Source organism: Oncorhynchus kisutch, linkage group LG19 (genome assembly GCF_002021735.2).
Source record: "Oncorhynchus kisutch isolate 150728-3 linkage group LG19, Okis_V2, whole genome shotgun sequence".
NCBI classification, from domain to species: Eukaryota; Metazoa; Chordata; class Actinopteri; order Salmoniformes; family Salmonidae; genus Oncorhynchus; species Oncorhynchus kisutch.
Genome location: NC_034192.2, coordinates 20,555,723 through 20,570,248, shown reverse-complemented (window position 1 = coordinate 20,570,248; position 14,526 = coordinate 20,555,723). Strand labels below are relative to the sequence as shown.

General features: G+C 43.1%; 1 protein-coding gene across 5 annotated transcripts in view; it reads right to left on the bottom strand.

The window, feature by feature from the left end:
* The window catches only part of elnb (elastin b), a 57,481-nt gene that overhangs the window by 37,109 nt on the left and 5,846 nt on the right, over nt 1–14,526 (bottom strand). For all 5 annotated transcript variants that reach the window (XM_031797811.1, XM_031797814.1, XM_031797815.1 and 2 more), the window contains exons 2-14: nt 12,847–13,110; nt 10,385–10,534; nt 9,937–10,047; nt 9,708–9,734; nt 9,329–9,517; nt 8,831–9,016; nt 5,240–5,434; nt 4,743–5,093; nt 4,481–4,561; nt 4,311–4,358; nt 4,108–4,170; nt 3,972–4,022; nt 939–1,001 (exon numbers count right to left, since the gene is read on the bottom strand). In XM_031797811.1, coding sequence (XP_031653671.1) covers nt 939–1,001; nt 3,972–4,022; nt 4,108–4,170; nt 4,311–4,358; nt 4,481–4,561; nt 4,743–5,093; nt 5,240–5,434; nt 8,831–9,016; nt 9,329–9,517; nt 9,708–9,734; nt 9,937–10,047; nt 10,385–10,534; nt 12,847–13,110 — 1,779 coding nt within the window. The remainder of the gene's footprint in view (nt 1–938; nt 1,002–3,971; nt 4,023–4,107; nt 4,171–4,310; nt 4,359–4,480; nt 4,562–4,742; nt 5,094–5,239; nt 5,435–8,830; nt 9,017–9,328; nt 9,518–9,707; nt 9,735–9,936; nt 10,048–10,384; nt 10,535–12,846; nt 13,111–14,526) is intronic.

Genomic DNA, 14,526 nt, shown 5'->3' with positions numbered 1-14,526 from the left:
TGAATGTTGATTTCTCTACCATAAGCCACCTCTAACGTAATTTTACAGAATTTGGCAGTACGTCCAACCGGCCTCACAAATGCAGACTACGTGTAACCACACCAGCCCAGGATCTCCACATCCGGCTTCTTCACCTGTGGCATTGTCTGAGACCAACCACCCAACTGAGTATTTCTGTCTGTAATAAAGCTGTTTTGTAGGGAAAAACTCATTCTGATTGGCTGGGCCTGGCTGCCTAGTGAGGGGGCCTGGCTCCCATGGCTGCTCCCCTGCCCAGTCATGTGAAATCCATAGATTAGGGCCTAATGAATTTATTTAAATCGACTGATTTCTTTACATGAACTGTAACTCTGTAAAATCGTTGGAATTGTTCAATGTTGCTTTTACTATGGTATGTATTAATTTGTTGTTGTCCATCACCTATTTCATATGATATGTTTCGAATTGCAACTCGTAATATATATTATGAATCCGCAATTGTACAATATCTTACACATTTCTGAAACATACTATATGTTACGAATTTGCTAAACTTATGATATGTTTTGAATTATAGCTAGGTGCTAGGTGGCTAACATTAGCTAGCTGGCTAACATTAACTAGGCTAGGGGTTAGGGTAAAGTTTAGGAGTCAGGTTAAAGGGTTAGGGTTAGCTAAAAGGGTTAAGGTTAGGTGTAGGGAAAGGGTTAGCTAACATGCTAAATATTTGAAAACTCGCTAATTAGCTAAAATTCTAAAGTTGTCCGTAACGAGATTTGAACTTGCAACTTTTGGGTTGATAGACGTTCGCGTTATTTGCCCACCCATCCACTCCGACCAATCACGCTACTTTCATTAAGTCTCATACAAAACATAACATATCATACAAATTTGAGTGTCCCGAATTTATGTTTACTATGTTACATCTAGTTTATGAGACCAGGCTGAGTGTCCAGTACCTCCAGATTTAGGTGATATGAGGGGATATCCACGGAACACTCCATTTAAACTGCCTCGGCCACCTGAGGAGAAAAATATACACTATGTACAATGTATTTATTTATATATTAATGTACATGTAACTGCCAAAATAAAGGAAAAAACAACATAAAGTGTCTTAATAGGGTGTTGGGCCACTACGAGCTGCCAGAACAGCTTCAATGCATCTTGGATTTGATTCTACAAGTGTCTGAATTCTATTGGAGGGATGTGACCATTCTTTCACAAGAAATTCCATAATTCTATGTTTTGTCGATGGTGGTTGAAAACGCTGTGTCAGGTGCCGTTCCAGAATCTTCCATATGTGCTCAATTGGGTTGAGATCTGGTAACTGAGACACACACACACTTATGCTCCTTAGAGACCCCTCTTTCAAAATCTCTTCTTCTAGCCACGGTAGACAAAATAATGGGCAACTGAGAATTTTTATAAATGATCTTACGCATGATGGGATGTTAATAGCTTAATTAGCTCAGGAATCACACCTGTGTGGAAGCACATGCTTTCAATATACTTTGTGTCCCTCATTTATTCAGTGTTTCCCTTTATTTTGCCAGTTACCTGTATATTAATGCACAAGGTGAGTGTTTATATAGAGTACATACAGTGAGCTACAAAAGTATTGTACTCCAGCACTTTCGATTTGAAATGATACAATGATTTTAAGGTTCAGACTGTCAATCTTAATTTGAGGGTATTTTCATCCATAGCAGGTGGAACATTTAGAAATTACAGCACTTTTTGTACATAGTCCCTGCATTTTAGGGGACGGAAACTATGGGGGCAAATTCACTTATATGTGTATTAAAGTAGTAAAAAATTATGTATTTGGTCCCATATTCATAGCACGCAACATCAAGTTTGTGACTTTACAAATTTGTTGGACGCATTTGCTGTTTGCTTTGGTTGCGTTTCAGATTATTTTGTGCCCAAATATTTGTGTACAAATTAATGCTAGATAATGGGGGGGGGGGGCTTCAGAATGACAATACATTATTTACCATAAATTTCTGTTGGGCAGAAAATAATCTGAAACAACTAAAACAAACAGCAAATGTATCAAACAAAAACTAAAAGTTTTTACTACTTTTATACACATATACAATGCATTTGGAAAATATTCAGACCCCTTGACTTTTTCCACATTTTGTTACATTACAGCCTTATTCTAAAATTGATTAAATAGTTTCTCCCCCTCATCAATCTACACACAATACCACATAATGACAAGCAAAAACTGGTTTTTAGAACTGTTTGCAAATTTATTTAAAAAAAAACTGAAATATTCACATTTACATGAGCAATCAGACCTTTTACTCAGTACTTTATTGAAGCAGTTATGGCAACAATTACAGCCTCGAGTCTTCTTGGGTATGACGCTACAAGCTTGGCACACCTGTATTTGGGGAGTTTCTCCCATTCAACTCTGCAGATCCTCTCAAGCTCTGTCAGGTTGGATAGGGAGAGTTGCTGCACGGCTATTTCCAGGTCTCTTCAGAGATGTTCGATCGGGTTCAAGTCTGGGCTCTGGCTGGGCAACACAATGACATTCAGAGACTTTGTCCCGAAGCCACTCCTGCATTGTCTTGGCTGTGTGCTTAGGATCGTTGTCCTGTTGGAAGGTGAACCTTCGCCCCAATCTGAGGTCCTGCGCACTCTGGAGCAGGTTTTCATCAAGGATCTCTTCATACTTTGCTCCATTTATCTTTCCCTCGATCCTGACTAGTCTTCCAGTCCCTGCCGCTGAAAGACATCCCACAGCATGATGCTGCCATCACCATACATCACCATAGGGATGGTGCCAGGTTTCCCCCAGATGTGACACTTGGCATTCATGCCAAAGAGTTCAATCTTGGTTTCATCAGAACAGAGAATCTTGTTTCTCATGGTCTGAGAGTCCTTTAGGTGCCTTTTGGCAAACTCCAAGTGGGTTGTCATGTGCCTTTTACTGAGGAGTGACTTACGTCTGGCCACTCTATCATAAAGGCCTGATTGGTGGAGTGCTGCAGATATGGCTGTTCTTCTGGAAGGATTTCCCATCTCCACAGAGGAACTCTGGAGCTCTGTCAGAGTGACCATCTGGTTCTTGATCACCTCCCTGACCAAGGCCCTTCTCCCCCGGTTGCTCAGTTTGGCCGGGTGGCCAGCTCCAGAAAGAGTCTTGGTGGTTCCAAACTTCTTCCATTTAGAAATGATGGAGGCCAATGTGTTCTTGGGGACCTTCAATGCTGCAGACATTTTTTGGTACCCTTCTCCAGATCTGTACCTTGACACAATCCTGTTTCTGCGCTCTATAGATAATTCCTTCAAACTCATGGCATGGTTTTTGCTCTGACATGCACTGTCAACTGTGGGACCTTATATATACAGGTGTGTGCCTTTCCAAATCATGTCCAATCAATTGAATTTACCACAAATGGACTCCAATAAAGTTGTAGAGGATGATCAATGGCAACAGGATGCGCCTGAGCTCAATTTCGAGTATGATGGCAAAGGGTCTGAATACTTATGTAAATAATGTATTTCTGTTTTTGATTTTTAATCAAACATTTTTTTTCGCTTTGTCATTATGGTGTGTTGTGTGCAGATTGATGAGGACATTTTTTTTTGCGTAATCCATTTTAGAATCAGGCTTTATGGTAGCAAAAATTGGAAAAAGATAAGAGGTCCGAATACTTTCAAAATGCACTGCCAGTGAATTTGTCCCAATAATTTTGGTCCCCTAAAATATGGGGAGGGCGATGTACAAAAAGTGCTGTTATTTATAAACATTTCACCTGATATGGATGAAAATACCCTCAAATTAAAGCTGACAGTCTGCCCTGACAGTCTGCCCTTTAAGAGGTTAAACTCCTATCATTTCAAGTGTTGGAGTACAGAGCCGAAACAACAACAAAAATGTCACTGTTTCAATACTTGGAGCTCACTGTATATTCACGTCTTATAAAATCAATTATAACACTGTTGTCCCTCTCTGTTTGATAAACCCTTACCTCCAGCTCCAGTGCCAGCTCCAACTCCACCCTGGCCCAGCACACCTGCCCCTGTAGGAAAGACGAGACCAAGGTCAACAGGGTGCAGAATTAGGGGTCAAAGGTCAGTAGTTCAACAGGTGGATGACAGACTCACCTGTCTGGGGAGCAAGTCCGGATCCAGTGGCAACACCTGGTAGAACCCCACGCCCTCCGAAACCTAAACACAATAATGGAGGAGAAATGAGAGAGCACCAAAGCAAAGTTTTGCAAAAGCAGACATGTAAAGTATTGTAACGCATCTCAGCTCATCTAATCTCACAATATATCAACCAAATCAGAACATCTTGGCAGACATACCTTGACTAGGCACTATTCCACCTTGATAAAGTCCAGGTACTCCAACACCTGTGTTGATAAAGTAAGGAATATATGACAAAACAAAACTACTGTGTTTTGAAATAAAACTACTACCTTTACATCTGTACTGCAGTAAGATATGGAGTTGGCCTCTGGGACTTGTAGTTTACCTGGCACTTGTTTGTTGGCCTTCCAACCGCTCTTCTCTCTAGCTCCACCCCCAGGGACTCCAGTCTGTGGAAGTACTGGTGCTGCAACAATATACATCATACATCTTAATGAGGTGTATTGTACAGCATATCTTCTCCCTTCATTTCCCACTCAGTCTAATATATATACTTTACACAATGAAATAGTGTTCAGTCTCGCTCTGTTTTTTTGCATGTTCTCTGTGGATGTCGTAGTTCTCGGGTTTGATAAACCCTTACTAACCTCCAGCTGGTACTGCTGCGCCACCAGGCCCAAAACCACCAAGGCCAACTCCACCTGCGCCACTAGGCCCAGTTCCTGCGCCACCAGGACCATATCCACCTGTGCCACCAGGCCCCATTCCTGCGCCACCAGGCCCAGTTCCTGCGCCACCAGGCCAAGTTCCTGTGCCACCAGGCCCAGTTCCTGCGCCACCAGGCCCATGTCCACCTACGCCACCAGGCCCATGTCCACCTACGCCACCAGGCCCATGTCCACCTGCGCCACCAGGCCCATGTCCACCTGCGCCACCAGGCCCATATCCACCAGCACCACCAGGCCCATATCCATCTCCTCCTAGTCTGCTTCCTGCTCCTAATGCAAATGAAAAAGGGTGAGAGAAATGCACAGAACAATCAGGCAATAGCCAGGTGGCCATAAAGAGCTAACCAAACTCTGTATACCTGTGACATATGGCTCTGGTCATTCCACCCCTAGCCCCATCCTCCCGGAGCCTGTACCTGTTTTGGGAGGTTTCTGGCCTGCCCCCGCTCCTCCAGCTCCAGGGTACAGACCACCAGCAGCACCACCGTAGCCTCCTCCAGGTCTGTATCCATCTCCTTGGCCGGCTCCAAGACCTTGGCCTGCTCCAAGTCCTCCAGCTCCCTGACCTGTAGCTCTGGATCCCAGTCCCCCAGCTCCGAGGCCTCCATACCCTGATGGGAACACAGTATAGACATGATGTTTTGATGTGTTACATGAATCCAACACATGACGGCATCATTCAATTGTGGCCTCACCCTGCACCGAGGCCTCCATACCCTGATGGGAACACAGGAGGAATTATGTTTTATATGTATCCAACACATGATGGCATCCTTGCATTGTGGGCACATTTTTCTGAGGTTAATGTAAAAGACATTTTAAATAACACTTCAAAATAGAACACTGAGATTAATGTTCTAAAAACACACTGGGTACATAAGGGTTTAGTGCTTGAATTAAATCCAAGCCCGGCTCTAAGCCCTGGAGTATGAAGCACTGCCCTCCTTTGGCCAGTTACATTACAGCATGCAGTCTAATTCCCAGGTGTATTACACTACATCAGTGTTTCCGAACTGGTTTTACCCCGGTACCCAAATTGAACCAGGTTGTCTCATTTTCAACCCAATACTTTTTTATTTTTATAATCGACAAGATACAATCTGGAAAACATTTTTCATCGTTATATTTTAAAGTATTTCAAATAGTGTTTGAACCCAGGTCTGTGGCACACTTTCTATCTCAGGGTCTAAAGCAGGGGTCTCCAGTAGCTCGCAGCCCACCTATGAGTAGCTCACCAAACAATTGCGAAAGTATATGCATTTTTTTATGTAATCCATCGCAAACTGTCATAAACAAATCACACAAGTATCTGACACTGCAAGCTCTCAGCTACTGTCTAATCAACACAACATTGACGTTGTCCCACCCCTGGTTAGCCACTATTGGCTTAAAAAGCCAAACCTATGAAAATATCTGCCAATTAATTTCCAGCAATATTGCCCCTGTCTGTCTGTATGGTGTGCGCATTTGTCTATCACTCCGTGTGTAGCCAGTTGATGTGATAACCATCTTGTGGGTTGACAGAAATACTTTCCCCAAAACCTTCTCAATTAAATGTTAACTGCAAAGTCAACTCGGTCTCAGAGCATTTTGTATTATTCTGGACATAAATTCGAGACACTCCATTTAGTATGATAATTATAAAACCAGGAAAAATAAAACTGCTAAAACATAATTTTGGAAAAAAAATCTAATTTTATAGGGCCCCCCTTAAAGTTGTTTTTTAACCATTATTTTACCAGGTATATTGACAGAAAACGTAGCGCATTACTTTCTCTTATACACTAAGGACCTGAGGAAGAGTTGCATGGGAGAGGAGAAGAATGTGCCTATTTAAAAGCTAGAAAAAAATTAAGTAGCTCTCATGCTAGAAAAGGTTGGAGACCTCTGGTCTAAAGGGTGGAACATCTAACTAAAGGTTCCACAAAGCCGGGTCATAAGCATTGAGAACTGCTCCTCGGATAACATCATCAACATTCCTCATTCTATATAAGCTGTGTGTGTGCCTGTGTATACGTGCATGTGCGTGTATGTGTGTGTACGTGCATGTGCGTGTATGTGTGTGTGTGCATGTTCGGTGTGCATACAATCCAAATAACAACCCCAGGCTTCAGTTGTGTCTGAGGAAATTAAATGATGGATAACTTGATCCATTTCCTGCTTTCACTTATGCAGGAAAATACAATTAAAGCATGTGATGTATCAGAAATTGTGTAATGGAATATAATCGACCTAAAGTATTGTCATATAATTCTAAATAAAGTTTATATAGACATTTTCTGTATAAACAGACTATAAATGTCTCATTTTATTTATTGGAAAGCTGTGTTATTATATGATATATGCATGTATATATCATATGATATACACTCAACGGCCAGTTAATTGTGTACACCACCCAGTTCACAAAAATGTATCACTCCTACAGACAGTGGCCGTGGCTTGCTATGTAAAGCAGGCAGGCAGGCAGGCAGGCATTCAGTTACTCTTTGATTGAACATTAGAATGAACGTGGTATGATTGTAGGTGCAAGGCGTGCCGGAACCAATATCTCAGAAACAGCCACCCTCCTGGGCTTTTCACGCAAGACAGTGTCTCGGATTTTCCGAGAATGGTGCAACAAACCAAAAAAATCCAGTCAGCGGCAGGCCTGTGGGCAAAAACAGATCGGTGTGTAGAACACACAACTCGTCAGTCCTTGTCACGGATGGGCTATTGCAGCAGATGACCACACCGGGTCCCACTCCTATCAGATAAAAACAAGAAGAAGTGGCTCCAGTGGGCACGCCATCACCAACACTGGAAAATTAAGGAGTGGAAAAACATTGCCTGGTCCGATGAATCCCATTTTCTGTTGCTTCATGCTTATGGCAGGTTCAGGATTTGGCGTAAGCAGCATCAGTCCATGGACTCATCCTGCCTGGTGTCAACGGTACAGGCTGGCAGCGGTGGTGTACTGGTGTGGACAATGTTTTCCTGGCACACTTTGGGTCCCTTGATACCAATTGAGCAACGATTGAACGCCACAGTGTATCTGAACATTGCTGCTGACCAAACCCAATTGACCATCTTTGAGATGAGATGGAATGGGCTGTTCACAGAATGAATGTACCGCTGTCAAATCTACAGCATGGACCAACATCCCTGTGGAACATTTCCAACACCTTGTAAAATCCATGCCCCGAATAATTCAGACTGTTCTGTAGGCAATGGGTGTACCTAATAAACTGACCATGGAGTGTATATGTATATGAGATATCATATTTGATTATATGAGGAGTACTTGTTTAATGTAAGATCTTAATTTGAGACAGCTTGCTACAGCAGGAAAATAATCCTGCCGCAACAGGATATTTGAATTATTATGTGAATTATAATTAATATACCTTTTTGTAGGGGTCGGTACATTTTCCATTAGGGCAAAACAAGTCTGAAATGTCAAAGTTGAAATTACAAACTTTAGAAGCCTTTTTAAAACTCAAATACACTAGAAGTTTGCATTTCCTCCTGTGCAGGAAAATTATCAGCAAAAACATAGTGAGCAAATGAAGATCCTACAGTACATCTGTATCATCAACTGATTTCAGCCAGTGTATGGCTGTGGATTGACTGCATTGCTTGAATGGAATATTGGCAGTTCATTTGAAAAATGAATGGAATCATTCCTCTAAAACTGTGGCTATCTAGCTAACACACACAAAATGCAGATCAATTATTAACATTCATTGTTTTACACAATATCTTATCTCAGCACTGGCAAACCATGGTTGACAAACTCCCTGACCAACATGGCTGACCTTTGGACCATCATAAGAAAGTCCATTCTAATAATCAAATTCCTAATTCTATGGATGCTAGTGCATAAAGATGGTAGCATGGCTTTGGCTTTACTCCATTACAGCAGTCACAGACTTTATCATCATTAATAGCACCCAAAGACGCACCTACAGTAGCAAGTTACAGTATATCAGACTCATGGGCTATACGAGTTAGGCCATACACCCTACCAGCTCCAAGGGCATCTCCTTGTCCGCCAGCTCCAAGACCACCACCAAAACCACCTGGACCAACTCCACCCTGGCCAACACCAGAACCAGGCCCATATCCTCCTGGTCCAGCTCCACCTGGTCCATAGCCTCCAGCTCCTAATCCAGCCCCCTGTCCCCCAGGACTGCGACCTACATAGCCAGCTCCTGGGGATCAAACACAAGAAATACAGACTCAAACAGACAAAAACAAGTACATCTCAAAGGTCTACTGAACATAGAGACAAGATTCACACACATCTGTTTTGGAAGGCTTCCCACTGGCTCCTGTAGAAAGATGGAGAAACAGCAGAGGAATAACAGAGGCCATAAGATCAGGTTGTACTGCATGAGTTAGTGTGACTCCCAAAACGCACCCAATTATGGGAAAAAGTAGTGCACTATTTAGGTAATATGGTGCCCTTTGGGAACACGGCCGGTATCTTTGACTGTACTCCTGTAAACCTCAGGGTTCTTTACCTGTTCCATCGGGTCCATAACCACCACCAAAAACTCCAGGACCAGCTCCCCCAGGACCAAGACCAACACCAAGCCCATAGCCACCTGGTCCAGCACCAGCTCCACCTGGTCCATAGCCACCTGGTCCAAAACCTCCAACACCCAGTCCAGCCCCCTGTCCTCCTGGATCTCTACCACCGTAGCCAGCTCCTGGAGATCAAGATTGACTGCATCATCCTCTCGATAACAACAAACAGGCTTAAAAGCTTTAGGAGGGTCTTTGTCATGTGTAGTGTTAATTTGGATATACTGAGGAAATAGGCTGCCATTGAAAAAACAAGTCAATAGTTTGTGAGCCCTAAAAGAAGTCTAAGGCAGACCTGAACTGCATGTCACTCACCTGCCTTCTCTGGCTTTCCTCCAGCTCCTGTGGAAACACAACAATCATCAAAAATACATTTCTGTAAAATGAACTGAAATGAGTTATAATTGATCAGATGATCAAATCAAGAGCCTCATCCCTGCTCCAAGACCTCCGGCACCTAGACCCCCGCCAAGTCCGTAACCACCACCAAGACCTCCAGCTACAGCTCCACCCAGACTAAGATCAGCACCAGGCCCATAACCACCTGGTCCATAACCTCCTGGTCTGGCTCCTGGTCTAAGACCTCCTCCTCCCAGACCTCCAGCTCCTAGTCCAGCCCCCTGTCCTCCAGGACCCCAACCTCCATTGCCAGCTCCTGGAGAGGAAGACTCAAGTATCAGTACCACAACTGAATCTGTCCATTACATCCAGGGCCGGATTACAGAAAGGGCACGCAGGGCACGGGCCAGCAGATACCATATGATAGCAAAATGTGTAGAATTGCAGGAAATTAGCTTTAAAACATATAAAAAATTATCTCAGCATTATGAAAAATGTTTAGTATAGCAGGAAATTTGCTTTAAATCTGCCCTACCCCACTCCCCCACAAATATCCCTGGGGCCCCAAATGCAGTTGTTCGGCCAAGATTACATCTCTAAGCCAAGAAAATACCAATATAACAAACACAAACAGTGAGTAGCTCATAGTATACCTGCTCCAAGGCCTCCAGCTCCTAAACCACCGCCATGTCCATAACCTCCTGGTCCGGCCCCAGCTCCTTCTGGTCTAACTCTTCCTTCCCCCAGACCTCCAGTCCCCAGTCCTCCTTGGCCTTGGCCTACAACCTGACCACCATAGCCAGCTGCAAGATACAATGGTCACATCAACAGAATTACATCCCAGCAAATGAAAACACAGATATTTGTTTAATCGAAGGTCATCATCCTAACCTTGAGACTAAATAAAGGCAATTATCAATTTGTTGATTGATTGATTGTCTGTGAGAGCATGAATCATTGTAAGACTTTAATAGGAATATGATAAACATTGGCCTTGGCAGCAACACTGACGATCAATAAGAAAAACAAAGGAAGGATTTTCTCTACTGGCTCAGTTCCTTCTTCCCATTCTTCATTCCTTCAGTCCACAGTGGACGGCTGATTTCATAACCATGTTCATCTTAAATACAAAGGACTTGGCTTTCTATGTTAATAAAGTATCAGCAGGACTTAAATAATGACATTACAGAAATGAATGCAATATGCTGTATTTGCATGTAATACGGATGTCCATTACTTTTCCTGGGGTCCAGCAAAATTAAGGCAGTTACATTTTAAAAACATTACAAGACATATTAAGTGTGTGCCCTCAAGCCCCTACTCTCCTACCACATATCTACAACACAAAATCCATCTGTACATGAGTGTGTAATGCGTATGTTATCGTGTGTTTATATGCATGTGTCTGCGCCTGTGTTTGTGTTGCTTCATATTCCCCGGCTGTTCCATAAGGTGTATATTTAAGTGTTTTTTTCATTCAAATTTTACTGCTTGCATTGGACTTGGAGACTGAAGAGACTATTGCTGACATGTCTTGTGGGGAATGCATGGGTGTCTGAGCTGTGTGCCAGTAGTTCAAACAGACAGCTCGGTGCATTCAACAGAAGTTTGAGAAACAAACGCCTCGTTAACAGTGAAGAGACGACTCCGGGATGCTGGCCTTCTAGGCAGAGTTGCAAAGAAAAAGCCATATCTCAGACTGGCCAATGAAAAGAAAAGATTAAGATGGGCATAAGAACACAGACACTGAACAGAGGAACTCTTCCAAGAAGGCCAGCCACCCGGAGTCGCCTCTTGACTGTTGTCGTTGAGACTGGTGTTTTAAGGGTACTATTTAATGAAGCTGCCAGTTCAGGACTTGTGAGGCGTCTGTTTCTCAAACTAGACACTCTAATGTACTTGTCCTCTTGCTCAATTGTGCACCGGGGCCTCCCACTCTTTCTGTTCTGGTTAGACCGCGTTTGCTCTGCTCTGTGAAGGGAGTAGTACACAGCGTTGTACGAGATCTTCAGTTTCTTGGCAATTTCTCGAAATGGAATAGCCTTCATTTCTCAGAACAATAATAGACTGAAGAGTTTCAGAAGAAAGGTCTTTGTTTCTGGCCGTGTTGAGCCGAACTCACAAATGCTGATGCTCCAGATACTCAACTAGTCTAAAGAAGGACAGTTTTATTGCTTCTTTAAATCAGGACAACAGTTTTCAGCTGTGCTAACATAATTGAAAAAGGGTTTTCTAATGATCAATTAGCCGTATAAAATGATAAACTTGGATTAGCTAATACAACGTGCCATTGGAACACAGGAGTGATGGTTGCTGATAATGGGCCTCTGTACGCCTACGTAGATATTCCATTAAAAAATCTGCAGTTTCCAGCTACAATAGTCATTTACAACATTAACAATGTCTACATTGTATTTCTGATCAATTTAATGTTATTTTAATGGACAATGTTTTTTGATTTTCTTTCAAAAACAAGGAAATGTCAAAGTGGTCCCAAACTTTTGAACGATAGTTTACGCTTTTCCAGCAACAGACTATGATCGATAATGTCAAAAGCCGCACTGAAGTCAAACAAAACAGCCCCCACAATCTCTTTATCATCAATTTTTCTCAGCCAATCATCAGTCATTTTTGTACGTGCTGTGCTGGTTGAATGTCCTTCCCTATAAGCATGCTGAAATTCTGTAAGATAGCATTGTATCTGGTCAAATATTTTTTTTCTTAAAGTTAACAAAGGGTTAGTAACAGGCTGATTGGTCGGCTATTTGAGCCAGTAAAGGGGGTTTTACTATTCTTGGGTATGGGAATTTTCTTTCTATTTTTTAACCTTTATTTAACTAGGCAAGTCAGTTAAGAACAAATTCTTATTTTCAATGACAGCCTAGGAACAGTGGGTTAACTGTTACTGTTCAGGGGCAGAACAGACAGATTTTGTACCTTGTCAGCTCGGGGGTATGAACTTGCAACCCTCCGGTTACTAGTCCAACGCTCTAACCACTAGGCTACCCTGCCGCCTAACTTTTGCTTCCCTCCAGGCCTGAGGGCACACACTTTCTAGTAGACTTAAATTGAAGATATGGCAAATAGCAGTTGATAGTTTAACGTTCTCCCTTACCTCCCGTCTTCCCTGGCTTGGTGTAACCTCCACCGGCTCCAGGGCCAAAGCCTGCACCTCCTGGACCAGTGCCAGCTCCACCTACACCTCCTGGTCCAACTCCTGGTCCAACTCCGGCTCCGCCACCTGGCCCATATCCAGTGCCTACACCACCAGGCCCAAAACCGGTGCCAGCTCCACCTGGACCAAATCCAGCTCTGACTCCTGCTCCAGCTCCTAATCCAGCCCCAGCTCCTTCACCTACACCAGCAGGTATGTATACACCTGGAACACAGCACAACCATGTTAAACCACTGTATACACACAACTAAAGCACACACCTGAAACATAGCACAACCATGTTAAACCACTGTATACACACAACTAAAGCACACACCTGAAACATAGCACAACCAGTTCTGGTCCTGGAGAGTTATAGGGAGTCCAGGCTTTTGTTCCAGTCCAGCACCAAAATACCTAATCAATCGTCAAGTGAGGTATGGGATTGAGTTTGTGTTTTTTTTTTTAAATACATTGTGTGTTTGATTGCCAGATTGATTGGTTGATTGGTGGGTTGATTGATTGTCTGTGATAAACATTGCCTTTGGCAGCAACACTGATGACCAATAAGAAAAATAGAGGAAGGATTTTCTCTACTGGCTCAGTTCCTTTTTTTGTAAACCCAGCCTGTATTAAATCTGTCATAGTTTATAAAGCACCGTTTAATTTCCCCATTGCCTGTACTGTTCAGTATGGTTCTGATAGTTTACTCTAACTTGTTCCATTGCACACTTTTGGACATTATGCAAATTTGCACACACAATACAAAAGAAAAAGTTTGTTTTTTAACATTTTTGCAAATAATAATACAAATGAAATAAAAACACAAAATTACATAAGTATTCAGACCCTTTACTCAGTAATTTGTTGAAGTACCTTTGGCAGTGATTACAGCCTTGAGTCTTCTTGGGTGTGACTCTACAAGCGTGGCACACCTGTATTTGGGGAGTTTCTCCCATTCAACTCTGCAGATCCTCTCAAGACCAATCAGGTTAGATCGCGAACGTCACTGCACAGCTATTTTCATGTCTCTTCAGAGATGTTAGATTGGGTTCAAGTCCAGGCTCTGGCTGGGCCACTCAAAGACATTCAGAGACTTGTCCCGAAGCCACTCCTGCATTGTCTTGGCTGTGTGCTTAGGGTTGTTGTCCTATTGGAAGGTGGAAATTTGCCCCAGTCTGAGGTCCTGAGTGCTCTGTAGCAGGTTTTCGTCAAAGATATCTCTGTACTTTGCGCCGTTCATCTTTCCCTCGATCCTGTCCCTCGATCCTCCCAGTTCATGCTGCTGAAAAACATCCCCACAGCATGATGCTGCCACCACCATGCTTCACCATAGGAATGGTGCAGGTTTCCTCCAGACGTGACACTTGGCATTCCTGACAAAGAGTTCAATATTGGTTTCATCAGACCAGAGAATCTTATTTCTCATGGTCTGAGAGTCCTTTAAGTGCATTTTGGCAAACTCCAAGCAGGCTGTCATATGCCTTTTATTGAGAAGCAGCTTCTGTCTGGCCACTACCATCAAGGCCTGATTGGTGGAGTGTTGCAGAGATAGTTGTCCTTCTGGAAGGATCTCCCATCTCCACAGAGGAACTCTGGAGCTCTGTCAGCATGACCATCGGGTTCTTGGTCACGTCCGTA